Source organism: Eublepharis macularius, chromosome 6, assembly GCF_028583425.1.
Source record: "Eublepharis macularius isolate TG4126 chromosome 6, MPM_Emac_v1.0, whole genome shotgun sequence".
NCBI lineage: Eukaryota > Metazoa > Chordata > Lepidosauria > Squamata > Eublepharidae > Eublepharis > Eublepharis macularius.
This window is the reverse complement of record NC_072795.1, coordinates 67,207,380-67,219,559: the sequence shown is the minus strand read 5'-3', so window position 1 is coordinate 67,219,559 and position 12,180 is coordinate 67,207,380. Positions and strand designations below refer to the sequence as shown.

General features: G+C 45.6%; 1 protein-coding gene across 2 annotated transcripts in view; it reads right to left on the bottom strand.

Moving 5' to 3' along the window:
• Positions 1-12,180, bottom strand: part of SUFU (SUFU negative regulator of hedgehog signaling) — a 175,912-nt gene that overhangs the window by 76,465 nt on the left and 87,267 nt on the right. The window contains exons 6-8 of one of the 2 annotated variants that reach the window (XM_054982639.1): positions 11,717-11,789; positions 9,944-10,100; positions 1,482-1,593 (exon numbers count right to left, since the gene is read on the bottom strand). In XM_054982639.1, the coding sequence (XP_054838614.1) occupies positions 1,482-1,593; positions 9,944-10,100; positions 11,717-11,789 (342 nt within the window). The remainder of the gene's footprint in view (positions 1-1,481; positions 1,594-9,943; positions 10,101-11,716; positions 11,790-12,180) is intronic. The other variant, XM_054982640.1, reaches the window with a different exon arrangement.

The following is a 12,180-nucleotide window of genomic DNA, read 5'->3' as shown; positions in this document are numbered from 1 at the left end:
GCCCAAACAGAGCCCTTACCAGCCAAGGAGGAGAAGCAGCCACTACAGCCCAGAGCCACACCCTGGCTAGAGGACAGTAGCCTGGCTCAGGAGGTGCTAGCAGCCAAGCCCCTCCAGGTGGAGCTGCCACAGGCATTCTGGGGGAGGAGATGGGTAACCCCGCCCAGCATCAATGAGCAGGCAGCCCAGAAGCTGGCTGGGGCAGCTCCTCGAGAGCAAGGCCAGGGGAGCTCAGCAGCACAGAAGCCAGCTGGGGCAGCTCCTCGCAAGCAAGGCCAGGCAAGCTCAGCAGCTCAAAGGCCTACTGGGACAGCTCCTCGTGAGCAAGGCCAAGGAGACCTCAGCTGGGGATGGCTTGCATTCAACCCCACCCTGCCAGCAAGGCAAGGAAGCCTAGAAGGGGTTAGTGATAGGAGGGAAACATCTGAGGGGAGGCACAGCTGGGCCAAGTCAGGAGAGGGAACAAGCCTGGAAAGAGGGTGCGGCGGAGAAAGGAAACCCTATAAAGGGTGGCTAGGAAGAGCTCTGAGGTGGTGGGTGTAAAGAGTGATGGCGTGGAGTGGGAGCAGAGCAGTGCGAGAGTGGAGGCTTGGAGGAGAGTTCTGGGAGGAGGAGATGATGGAGGATGCAGGGGGTGAGCAGGCCAGGTTGAGCAGGCCAGCGAGTGGACTGAGAGGGAGTCTGGGTGATGTATACCGCCCCTCCTTCCACAGAGCAGGGTCCTGCAGCATCCCTGGCGCCCCTCTGATGTCAGGGCCGGCCCAGCCGGTGCCCCGCCCAGCGGCGGCAGCGACAAGCCCTGACATGTGGTACTGCAGCATAACTGTTTAACTCTGTGGCAACTGTGCTATGGGAGACCCACAGGGTTTAATTCTGTCATCCATGCTGTTTAACATCAACATGAAGCTTCTGGAATATGTTGGTCACAGATTTGGGGTTAATCGTCTTCAGTATGCCCATGAAAACACAATTCTATCTTTTCTTTTCATCCAAGACAGTGGATGTCCTGAACGAGTGCCTGGAATCTGTGATGGGCTAGCTGAGGGCCAATGAACTGAAGCTCAGTCCATAGTAAGCCTGAACTGCTATTAGATGGCAATGCAGCAAATCAAGAAAGGTGGAACACACTTGTGGTTGCATTCCCAGGCTTGCAATGTGAGCGTGCTATTCAGAGGGAGGGAGGGAGAGAGAGAGAAAGAGATGGATTTCTCTTCCATATTTTTTTGTATAGATCTCACTGTCAGTTTTCTTATTGTTGATTTAATTTAGGCTTTATCCTTAAACTGCATGTCTTAATTGGTATTATACTGTTTCACTGAGAGATGAAGTATAAATATTTTAACATAAATACATAACTATTATGGTAGAAGGATTTAGATATTGTTTTCTACCACCCCCTGAAGCCAAAGCAGAGCCCTGTCTTTATATCGCAGGGTAAGGAAACACTGAAGCATTCAGAGAAAGGATAAGACAAAACTTACGGTGCTCTGTCACTGTTCAATCCATTCTGTCTCTGAGAGTTAATGGGTGGAAGAACTGGCTTGCTGTTAATTTCAAGACCCCTTCGAAGAGTTTCTCGGATTTGTTCTGTATCTGAAATGACATCAATATAAAGCAGAGTTGTGCATAATTCAGGCAACAGCATCTTCATAGTGTGCACTCATTCCCTCTCTGTTTTCTATTTAACACTAACCATAGTTTAGCATGATGGCCAAATCAGACAACTATGAATAAAAACAGTGTTTCATACCTGTAACTGTTGTTCATCTAGGTCTTCCGTGCAGTAACACATGGGACTGCGCACGCGCAGGCCTGCCGATCCCGGAGATTTTTACAGCTCTGAGCCACTAGGGGGCGTCCTCGCCTCTCATCGCGCATGCGCGGCCGCTTTTCCCGCCGAAAACGGCTCCTAAGAGGCGGGGCGCCCCCGACGTACCCTCGGATCCTCTTTCGCCGCCGACTGCAAGGTAAGTACCAAGAGAATTAGCGGGGAAGGAGGGAGGGTATGTGTTACTGCACGGAAGACCTAGATGAACAACAGTTACAGGTATGAAACACTGTTTTTCATCGGCGGTCTTCCTGTGCAGTCCCACATGGGAGATTCCAAAGCTTAAATACCTGGGTGGTAGGAGGAAGCACATCAGGACAGGAAGATTGATTGCAGCACAGCTGTTCCGACTGCCGCCTCTTTCCTGTCCAAGACATCCAAGGCGTAATGCTTCACAAAGGTATCAGCAGATGCCCAAGTTGCCGCTTTACAGATGTCTTGCATCGGGACACCTCTAAAAAGGGCCGCCGAAGACGCTTGAGACCTAGTGGAGTGAGCATGTACCTCCAACGGACAAGGGAAGTTAGCACATTCATAACACAACAAAATAGCCTGTACCACCCAACGGGCCAAAGTCTGAGAATTAGCTCTCTTACCCTTCTTAGGGCCCGCAAAACAAACAAAAAGATGAGAGTCTCTCCGGAAGGACCTTACCCTGTCCAAATAAAAAAGGAGAGCCCTTCGCACATCCAAGGTATGAAGGGAACGCTCCGCTTCAGAGGAAAAACCCTTAAAAAATACAGGTAAAACAATTTCCTGTGCCAAATGAAATTTTGATACCACTTTAGGCAAAAACTCGACTTTTGTCCGAAGGACTACTTTATCCGGATGGACATTCAGATAAGGAGGGTCACAACAGAGAGCTGCCAGCTCCCCCACCCTCCTGGCAGAGGTGATAGCCACCAAAAAGGCTACTTTAAAAGAAAGAAGATTCATAGGGCACGTAGCCAAAGGCTCAAACGGCTTAGAAATGAGCCTTGTCAATACCAAAGGTAGGGACCACTGCGGAACTAAAACCCTAATTGGGGGAAACAAATTATTGAGCCCTTTCAAAAACAATTTAGATGTGTAATGGGAAAAAACAGTTTTCTTGTCGATGGGAGGGTGGAAAGCCGAAATAGCGGCCAAATACACCTTAACAGAAGAATTAGCTAGACCAGACTGTTTAAGTCCCCACAGAAATTCCAGAATCTCAGAGAGGGAGGAGGAAACAGGGTCGACCCCTCTGTCCCTGCACCATTCAGAAAATTTATTCCACTTCAGGGAATAAGACTGACGAGTCGAAGAACGACGGGCATTTTGGAGGACGTGCATCACATCCGTGGAGAATCCGTGTCCTGAAGAATCAGCCACGCCGTCAGTCTGAGTGAATGCACTCTGTGATGTAGGACCCCTCGAAATGACAATAGGTCCGGGCGATCTGGGAATTGATACATCCCCTTGTGAAGTCTCAGAATGGCATGGAACCATGGTTGTCTCGGCCAATACGGGGTAATCAGAATGGCTGACGTCCCGTCCACCTGCATCTTGGAAACCACCCTGGTTAACAACGGGAACGGGGGAAACAGGTAGAAAAAAGGGCCTGACCAAGTTAACTGAAATGCGTCCCCAAGAGACTCGAGGCCGACGCCTCCCCTGGAACAGTACTGGGGAGTCTTGTAGTTCTCTTCTGAAGCGAAGAGGTCTAGGTCTGGGGTACCCCATTCTGCAAAGACAGGACGTAAATATTTGTTGTGAAGAGACCACTCATGAGAGTCCCCTTCCAGTCTACTAAGGCGGTCAGCCATAACATTGTCCACACCTGGAATATGAACAGCAATCAGCCAAACCGAGTGGGCAATAGCCCAATCCCAAATCTTTAGAGCCTCCGTACACAGCACGTTAGACAACGTGCCACCCTGCTTATTCAAATAAAACATAGTTGTAGTATTATCTGTCAAAATTTGTACTGTCTTATTACAAACTAAATCAGAAAAAGCCAATAAAGCATAATAAACTGCTCGTAACTCCAGAAGGTTGATATGTTGTGCACCTTCAACCTCATCCCACAAACCGTGAGCAAATAGTCCCTGACAGTGAGCGCCCCACCCCAAAATAGAGGCATCAGTAGTGACAACGATATCCGGTTGCACATACCCAAAGGCCACACCCCCAAAAAGGTTAGCGTCTTGTAACCACCACTCAAGAGAGGAAAGGACCTTACGGGGAACACTCAACTTTCTCCTTTGGGAGTCTCTCTCAGGGCTAAAAGCCCGCGAGAACCAGAGTTGAAGCGGCCTCATGCGAAGCCTGGCCAGAGAAACCACAGCAGTACAAGAGGCCATATAACCTAACAAAACTTGAATGAGCCTGGCAGGTTGAAACCTACACCTCTTGAGCTTTCTGACAAGGGCCTTAATTTTAAGAGCCCTTTCCTGGGGTAGGAAACCAAAATTTCGATCACCATCAATAATAGCCCCAATAAATTGGATAACCCTGGACGGGGTGAGTTTGGATTTCTTCTGATTCACAAAGAGGCCCAGCCGCAGGCAGGTGGCCAAAGTGATCGAAATTTGGGAAGAAACATCGTCCTCAGAATGGCCAACTAAGAGCCAATCATCAAGGTACGGAAAAATGCAGCAACCTTGTGTCCTAAGGAAGGCAATAACTACTGCCACGCACTTCGTAAACACCCTAGGGGCCGTGGACAACCCGAAGGGGAGAACCCTGTATTGAAAAACCCTAGAGCCATAGGTAAACCGGAGGAATTTCCTATGATCTGGAAAAATAGAAATGTGGAAATAGGCATCTTTGAGATCTAAGACACCAAACCATGAATTAGGGGGTAGAAGGGACAACACTGATTGTAATGTGGTCATTTTAAATTTCTGAACCCTAATACACTTATTTAGTTTCCGGAGATCCAGGATGGGGCGAAGGCCACCATCCTTCTTCTCGACCACAAAGAGGCTAGAGTAGAACCCCAGGGGATGAGAAGAGGGAGACACTTCTTCAATAGCCCCTTTCAACAATAAGGCAGATAGCTCCGAAACCACACCGGGCTGAGGGGACGGAGACGAAAAAACAGGGCACGAGAGACTGGGCCACTGAATAAACTCAATTTTATATCCAACTTTAACTATATCCAGAACCCAAGTATCCGATGTGATCGTACACCACTCAGACAAGAAGACGGCCAGCCTGTCCCCAAAGTGAGGATCAGGGCCCTGTGATTGTCAAAATTGTTTCTGAGTCTGTCCAGAATCTTTGGGTTGATGTTGATTACTGCCATGCCTGCTCTTAACACCTTGCCTCCTCCTCTGGAAGGAGGGTTGCGGGGTCTGATACGGATGTTGCTGTTGGGCACCATAAGTATAATACGGCCGATATCGTTGCTGCCTATACCTAGGATAAGGCTTGTATTGCGGACGACCAGCCTGCTGTTGTTGAGTCACTCCATAGGAACGGGCAGTCATCCTGTCCTTACGCTTTTTAGACAAGTAGTCGTCTGTCTTGTCAGAAAACAAATGTTGTCCTTCAAACGGAAGATCTTCCACCTTGGAACGTGTTTCAAGAGGCAGCGCCGTGGTCCTAAGCCATGCAAACCTTCTCAGGACCAGGGCAGATAGGAGGGCCCTGGCCGAGGTATCCGCCATGTTTCTACTGACGGTAATCTGATGTCTGGACAACCGGACCGCTTCCTCCTGTATTACTCTGAGAAAGATCCTTTGGTCCTCAGGCAATTGAGGGACAAAGGTGGCTACCTTTGTCCACAGAAGCAGCTGATAAGCGGACATCATGGCCGCAAAATTAGCGATCTTAATACCAAAGGCCGAGGAAGCGTAGACCTTTCTGGCAAGAGAATCAATTTTTCTACTGTCCTTGTCGGAAGGCACAGATAGAGACCCCTGTTTAGGCTTTGCTTGCATATCTTCCGTAACAAGGGAAGACGGAGGTGGGTGAAGGGATAGGAACTGACAATGTTCATCCTTCACTCGATACAAATTCTCAACCTTCTTATTGGTTGCCGGAATAGATGCAGGTTTTAAATTGAGACCATCCAGGAGCTCAACGAAGCCCTCAATCATAGGAAAGGCAAGGGTCGGAGTAGACCCGGAGTACATATGTTTTAGAATCTTATCCTTGGAGCGTGGTTCCGAGGAGACCACATCTATTTCAAGGGCTTTAGCCATCCTTTGAAGCAATTCACTGTAGGCACGAAAATCCTCCGTGGGTGATGCTTCTTCAGAAGGACCAATCGCCCGGTCAGGAGAATCGGAAGGAGGAGAATCATAGGATCTACTGGCAGCGAGGTGCTCATACTCAGCGTCCGAAGGAATCGGGGAGTGAGTGAACCCCTCCATGGATACTTCACGGAACGAAGGAGAGCGGGAACGACGCCTCCGATCACGATCGGAACCATAAGAGGTTTCCCGATAACGACGCCTGTAGGAATAAGGACTATATCTGTCCGAACGAAGGGACGGACGGCCCCTAGAAGAACGTGAAGACCACGAGTCACGAGAATGTGAACGGCGAGCCCCAGATGGAGTCAAGGGTCTGTCCAGCATAATAACGTCGGACTCATGTGATCGCCGGGATGCAGGTGTTCTCTTCGGGGAAGAAACATCCCTGGAACCGACCCTCCGATCCGGAGAAAGAACGGGTGAGTGGGTACCCCCAGATTGTGGGGTAATCACGCTCTCCAGCACCTGCTTGTCAGATTTAGACGAGTGCTTTCTCTTCCTCTTCTTCTTCTTTTCCGAAGGAGAAGGGGTGACCGGATCCGAAGGCAAAGGTTCCGACACCGATCCCACTCGAGGAGTCCTCGGTTCCGGGGGGGTAGGATACTCCTTCCTGAGGGAGCCAGCCGAGCTGGAACCAGCCGTTTCTGTCTCAGGTCTCGACTCCAACGTCGGATCCGACGGGGCGGGAACCGTCGGAATCGAAGGACTCCGAGCCACGTGCGTCGGGCTCGGAGGTCTAGAAACGGTGGAGGTCGGGGATGGGCGGGGGTGTGGAGACTTATTCGACGATTTCGAAGTCGGCGTAGACGATGCTTCCGCAGCAGACGACCTGCACTTCCGAACGGTGTCGGTCACCGCCATCGCCCGCCGCCACAGATAAGCCTGGAGCCTCCCCGAGCGTTCCGCCCTAGCCTTTGAAGTAAAGGTGCGGCAAAACTTACATGCCTGTGGGTTATGGGTTTCTCCCAAACAATACAGGCACTCCTTATGACCATCAGATTTAGTCATCTTTCTGTCGCATGTCGAACACCTCTTGAATAAGGCCTTGTCCGACATCTTCGCAACTCCAAAAAGACAAACCAACACTAGCAACAGAGCCAGAAGAACCTCTTCAGTCGGCGGCAAAAGAGGAACTGAGGGTACGTCGGGGGCGCCCCGCCTCTTAGGAGCCGTTTTCGGCGGGAAAAGCGGCCGCGCATGCGCGATGAGAGGCGAGGACGCCCCCTAGTGGCTCAGAGCTGTAAAAATCTCCGGGATCGGCAGGCCTGCGCGTGCGCAGTCCCATGTGGGACTGCACAGGAAGACTGCCGATGAACACTTGTTCCCCAAACCAAAAGTCTGCTTCAAACCAAATTTTCTGATTTAGATGGCAAGCACTAATTCGTTTACCACACAAACCAGTAAACTGTGTAGTACTCACCATCTAAAATAAGTAACCTCTAAATAGGAAATGCCAGGCGGGGCGAGAGTGCTTTGCTTGTTCATGATCTTCCATATTATACTGAAAAGGATATCCTTAGAAGAATCTAACCTTCACAGAATTGCTACAGAAGGCTGATGTAGCTCAACAATGATTAAAAAGTCATCCTTCTGTGCATATCTAAAACAAACCTTTTTTGTATCCTCTGGAGAGAATTACTCAGCCTTACACAGATAGTTTCTGTTTTTTTCCATCCAGGATACCATTATAGCTAGACAGCACAGAAATGTTATCAGCCAGTGCAGTCACACACATCATTTAGCAGTTTTAAATATTTAAGTATTCCTTCCAATAAAATACATTTGTACATGTAAAACAGGTCCTCAATATTGCTGAGTCTATAGGCACCTTTATAAAATGGGAAGTGGAAGCAACCGAACAGCTGCCATGGAGGGCAATTACAAAATGGCTTCCATGGAGCACAGGGCCAGTCACAAAATGTTGGAAGATTGCAAACCAAACATCCTCTTACAACAGAGTCAGATGTTTCCAAATGCAGACACAAAGATGATGCACACTGAATTGCTTTAAAGTGCCTCATGGTCCAATGAGACAGAAAAAAAGCAAAGATAGTCTCTTGGGCTTTGTGAAAGAGATACGCTGTTGCAAAAGTATATGGGGGCCAGGGATCCCATTGATGGGCGCTACTGCAGGTGCCACCCTGAAAATTAGTGTGCTATAGTGTTTAGCTAGTATTTTCCATATTTAAAGTGTTTAATACTCTTTTACTAATTAGAGTGTACTTATTGATTGGGTCAGTTTACTGCCCAAGCAACCTTAGTGGTTATTTTAGCACTAAATTGGCAGGTGGATGCCACCAAGGAGGTAACTGACATTGTTTGTGCCTGTCATCTTCCAGGCCCAAAGTAACCTGCCAAGGCTTATCTCCACCCACTAATGCTGATACTACCCTGGCTCCAAAAGACAACAGAGACTTTCCATACTTCCTTGGAGCTGGAGTGGCATCAGTGCAGATGGAGCACACATAGCTAGAAGTAATTCTTCAATCTCCCCTTTTCTTTACAATTATTGTTGGACAAAAAGAAAAATCTACCTGTTTTTTAAAATATATTGTAATTAGAAAACAAAGATTAAATCTTTACATAACATTTTACAACTATTTAGAGACAATCGTAAGCAGCATATCTTCTAATTCATCATTAGACTTTACATATTGGCAATATGAATCAAGACAAGAATTAAAGATGACAATGATATGATAATTAGAGGTGGGCATGAACTGAAATATGAACCAAAGTTCCTCACGAACCGGCCCGGTTCATGGGTTGCAAACCAGAGGATTGTGGGAGCTCATTTCCCACAAACCGTGATGAATTTTAGCCTGGTTCATTTGGTTCATATTTCGGTTCATCACTGCAGACAGCCTGGCATCGATCAATCAGTTTCCTAGGCAACCAGGGCGGGGGGGATGGGCTCTCTGCAGACCTTCTGCTGACGTAGAAGTGACGTTTTCATGAACCAAATGAACCAGTTTGTTAACCAGGACAGGTTTGTGAAAGTTCGTGGTTCGTGAAACACAACAAACCACTAACTGCACAGTTCAGAATTTTCCTGGTTCTTGCCCATCTTTAATGATAATATAACCTTGCAGGTATTTCAAATGGCAATTAAGTGTACCTATTTAAAATGACTGGAGTGTTTTATAAACTATCCGAGAACTCAAGTGGAATAAGTGATAACTTATTTCTATACAGCTTTTAATATTCTATATGGATGGCATTTTCTCCACGTTAATACACTGCTAAGATTCTACCTCTTACGGTGTATACATTTTTTAATATCTTAACAGACCTCAACAAATCTTAATCTTTTCTGCATATATAGGCTTACAGCAGCATAGTGTTTTGTGCTATGATACGCTGCTACATAGTTATTTTCTGGGGTAAACAGTATAAACTGCTCAAAATAACTAAATATATACATTGATGCACTAGATGCTTACCACTTCACTAAAATGCTTGTGGGAAAGGTCTGTTTCCTACTTTCAGTTTCATATGGAATTATACAACCTTTACAGTAAAAGAGGGGCTACATTTAGCCTGAGGGTTGTTTTATGAATATAATATTTGTCTGCTGAATGTTGTTTTAATGCCAAGATTTGGTTTTATGGCTTGTTTTATTATTGTTTAATAGGCTGCTGTTTTTATGATTGTATTGTACTTTTTTATTTTGTGAGCTGTCTCAGGCTTAGCAGAGGAAGCTCATAAATTTTCTATGTAAACTATCTGAATAAATAATAAAATATTTAGCATTCTAGGTTGTCACATAGTCAAAATGTACAAAAAGCTACCACTGACAATTATCCTTGATGGAGATCTCTCCTGTTGAATAACTTTAGCTCTAACACTCAGGAAATAAACTTGTACGGCATAGCCATGTCCCACTTACCTTTCCCAGACAGTCGTCGGGGATGCGTGCCAATACAGATACTTCTACTATCTTCATCATCCTCTGGTGGCCGACTAAGGTCATCCCAGGCACATTTAGCACTGACACCACTCAAATTTGAGCCATCTGTCTCAATCCCTTTATCAACTCTGTCCTGCTTAAAAAGATCGAAGAAACAGCCAAGACTTTGAATGCCATGGTCCCCAGTATGAAGAATTAAGTCCTACAGTCTACTTTCTACATTTTATTAGCAATCCACTGTAAAAACTTCCTACATTGCACTGAGGCATTAAATATGAGAAACAGCTAATACTACGTACTGCCTAAGGTACAGCTGCTTTCAATTTAAACTTTACAAATAGCTAGATTAAGATTTATTTAATCAGCTAACAGTTTGCTCTTTTAACTCGCTTTACTTATCAAACAATAGAGCTCTCCCTTTTCTGTTCAAGGCTCAATCCTGACTATGGGGTAAAAAGAATGGACTGCATACTGACTATGTTCAAGCTGCACACATTTAAGCCACAAAGTAATGTATGTTCATCACATGCAAATTCAAGAGTAGATATTGTAGGCATAGGAAGTTACATTTTATCTCAGAATCAACATTCACCAGCAGAGGATGCTATCAAGCTAAACCTCAGCTTTTCATGAAAGGAGCCACAGCGGCAGCAGTAATCTTTACAAAGAGAATAAAGTGTATTCTCCTATTCGGTTTTTCTTTTCACGTGCAAATACACATGTGCAAGTCCATCTGTTTGGTTAGTGCAACTAAACAATAACACATTTTTAATAAAACAATCTACATCATTACGGAATGATAGTTCCCATGTATACTGCATAATACTTTCATCTTTTTACTACATAAGGTTTTCAACCATCAAGGTTTATTTTCCCTACCTCTCAAATGACCAAAATAAAGATACATGTGCTATGGTATGGTAAGGTGCTAGGGTTGCCAGCTCCAAGTTGGGAAATTCCTGGAGATCTGGGGGGTGAAACCTGGAGAAAGTGCAGTTTGGGGAGGGAAAGGACCTTGGTATGGCAAAATTCCATAGAGTCCACCCCCAAAGTAGCCATTTTCTCCAGGTGAACTGATCTCTGTGGCCTGGAGACCAGTTGTAATTCCAGGAGATCTCCAGCCACTACCTGGAGGCTGGCAACCCTATAAGGTGCAGCAGTTTGCAACTTTCTCATATGTTGAGTTTACTTGCAATTTTTCTTAGAGCAAATGAGAACTTTAACATTCCATAAATATGCCAAATAGTATAACTTCATATGCTAATTAAGACAAAAATTATGCACTTTATGTAGTTAAATCAGCAAAAAGATTAAGTTTGATAGAAAAGTATTTGACATATTTCAATTCCTCCCCCAAATTACATGTTTTCCAAAAACAGAATACACACTTTTCTCCTTGTGCCTTCAAAATTTCTAGAAATTTTACATCTCTATCTATTTTTAACTGCCAAGACTTTCCCATTAGCCAAAGCTAGCTCACATGAACTAGAAAAAGGTCTGGCAGAGGTCCCTTCAAGCCTATTGTATGTAATAGGCTTGTGGCCCAGTTGCTCCATGCCCAAGAAAAGTACATACAATGTGTACAGGGGCACGGTGCAGTTCACACACTCCACAATGGTATTTGTGTACTGTAATGACCAACTCAAATGTATTTCTTTTCTGAAAACAGACAGGAGGAGGGAGTCATTCTGCTTGGTAATGACAAAGAGATCAACTTCAAGATAGTTGAAAACCAAGAAGCTAAACACATACTTGCAAGTGTGGATCAATTTCAAATATGGTCTCTCCACGTCGCATGTCTGTTATTAACCATGGGCCTCCTGCTCTACAAACACAAATAAAAAACCAGAGAAAATAAGTGACTGTATTATATATTATTTTGCCAAGACAGTTGTAGGTTTCAAAAAATGTTTTGTATAGGTACAATTTTTTTTTTTAAATTGGGGCTAGGTATGTTGTGTAGTGGTTAGAGTATTAGACAAGGATCAGAGAGAAACTGGTTTGAATCCCCACTGTTCCATGGAAGCTTGCTGGGTGATCTTGGGCCAGTCACATACACTCAGCCTAACCTACCTCCCAGGAATGTTGTTGTGAAGATAAAATGAAGGTGGGGAGAATGATATAAGCCGTTTTCAGCCCTACTGAGGAGAAAGGTGAGGTATAAATGAAATAGGTATGTAAAACTTGGGCACTCAAGATACTAAATGAACACTTAA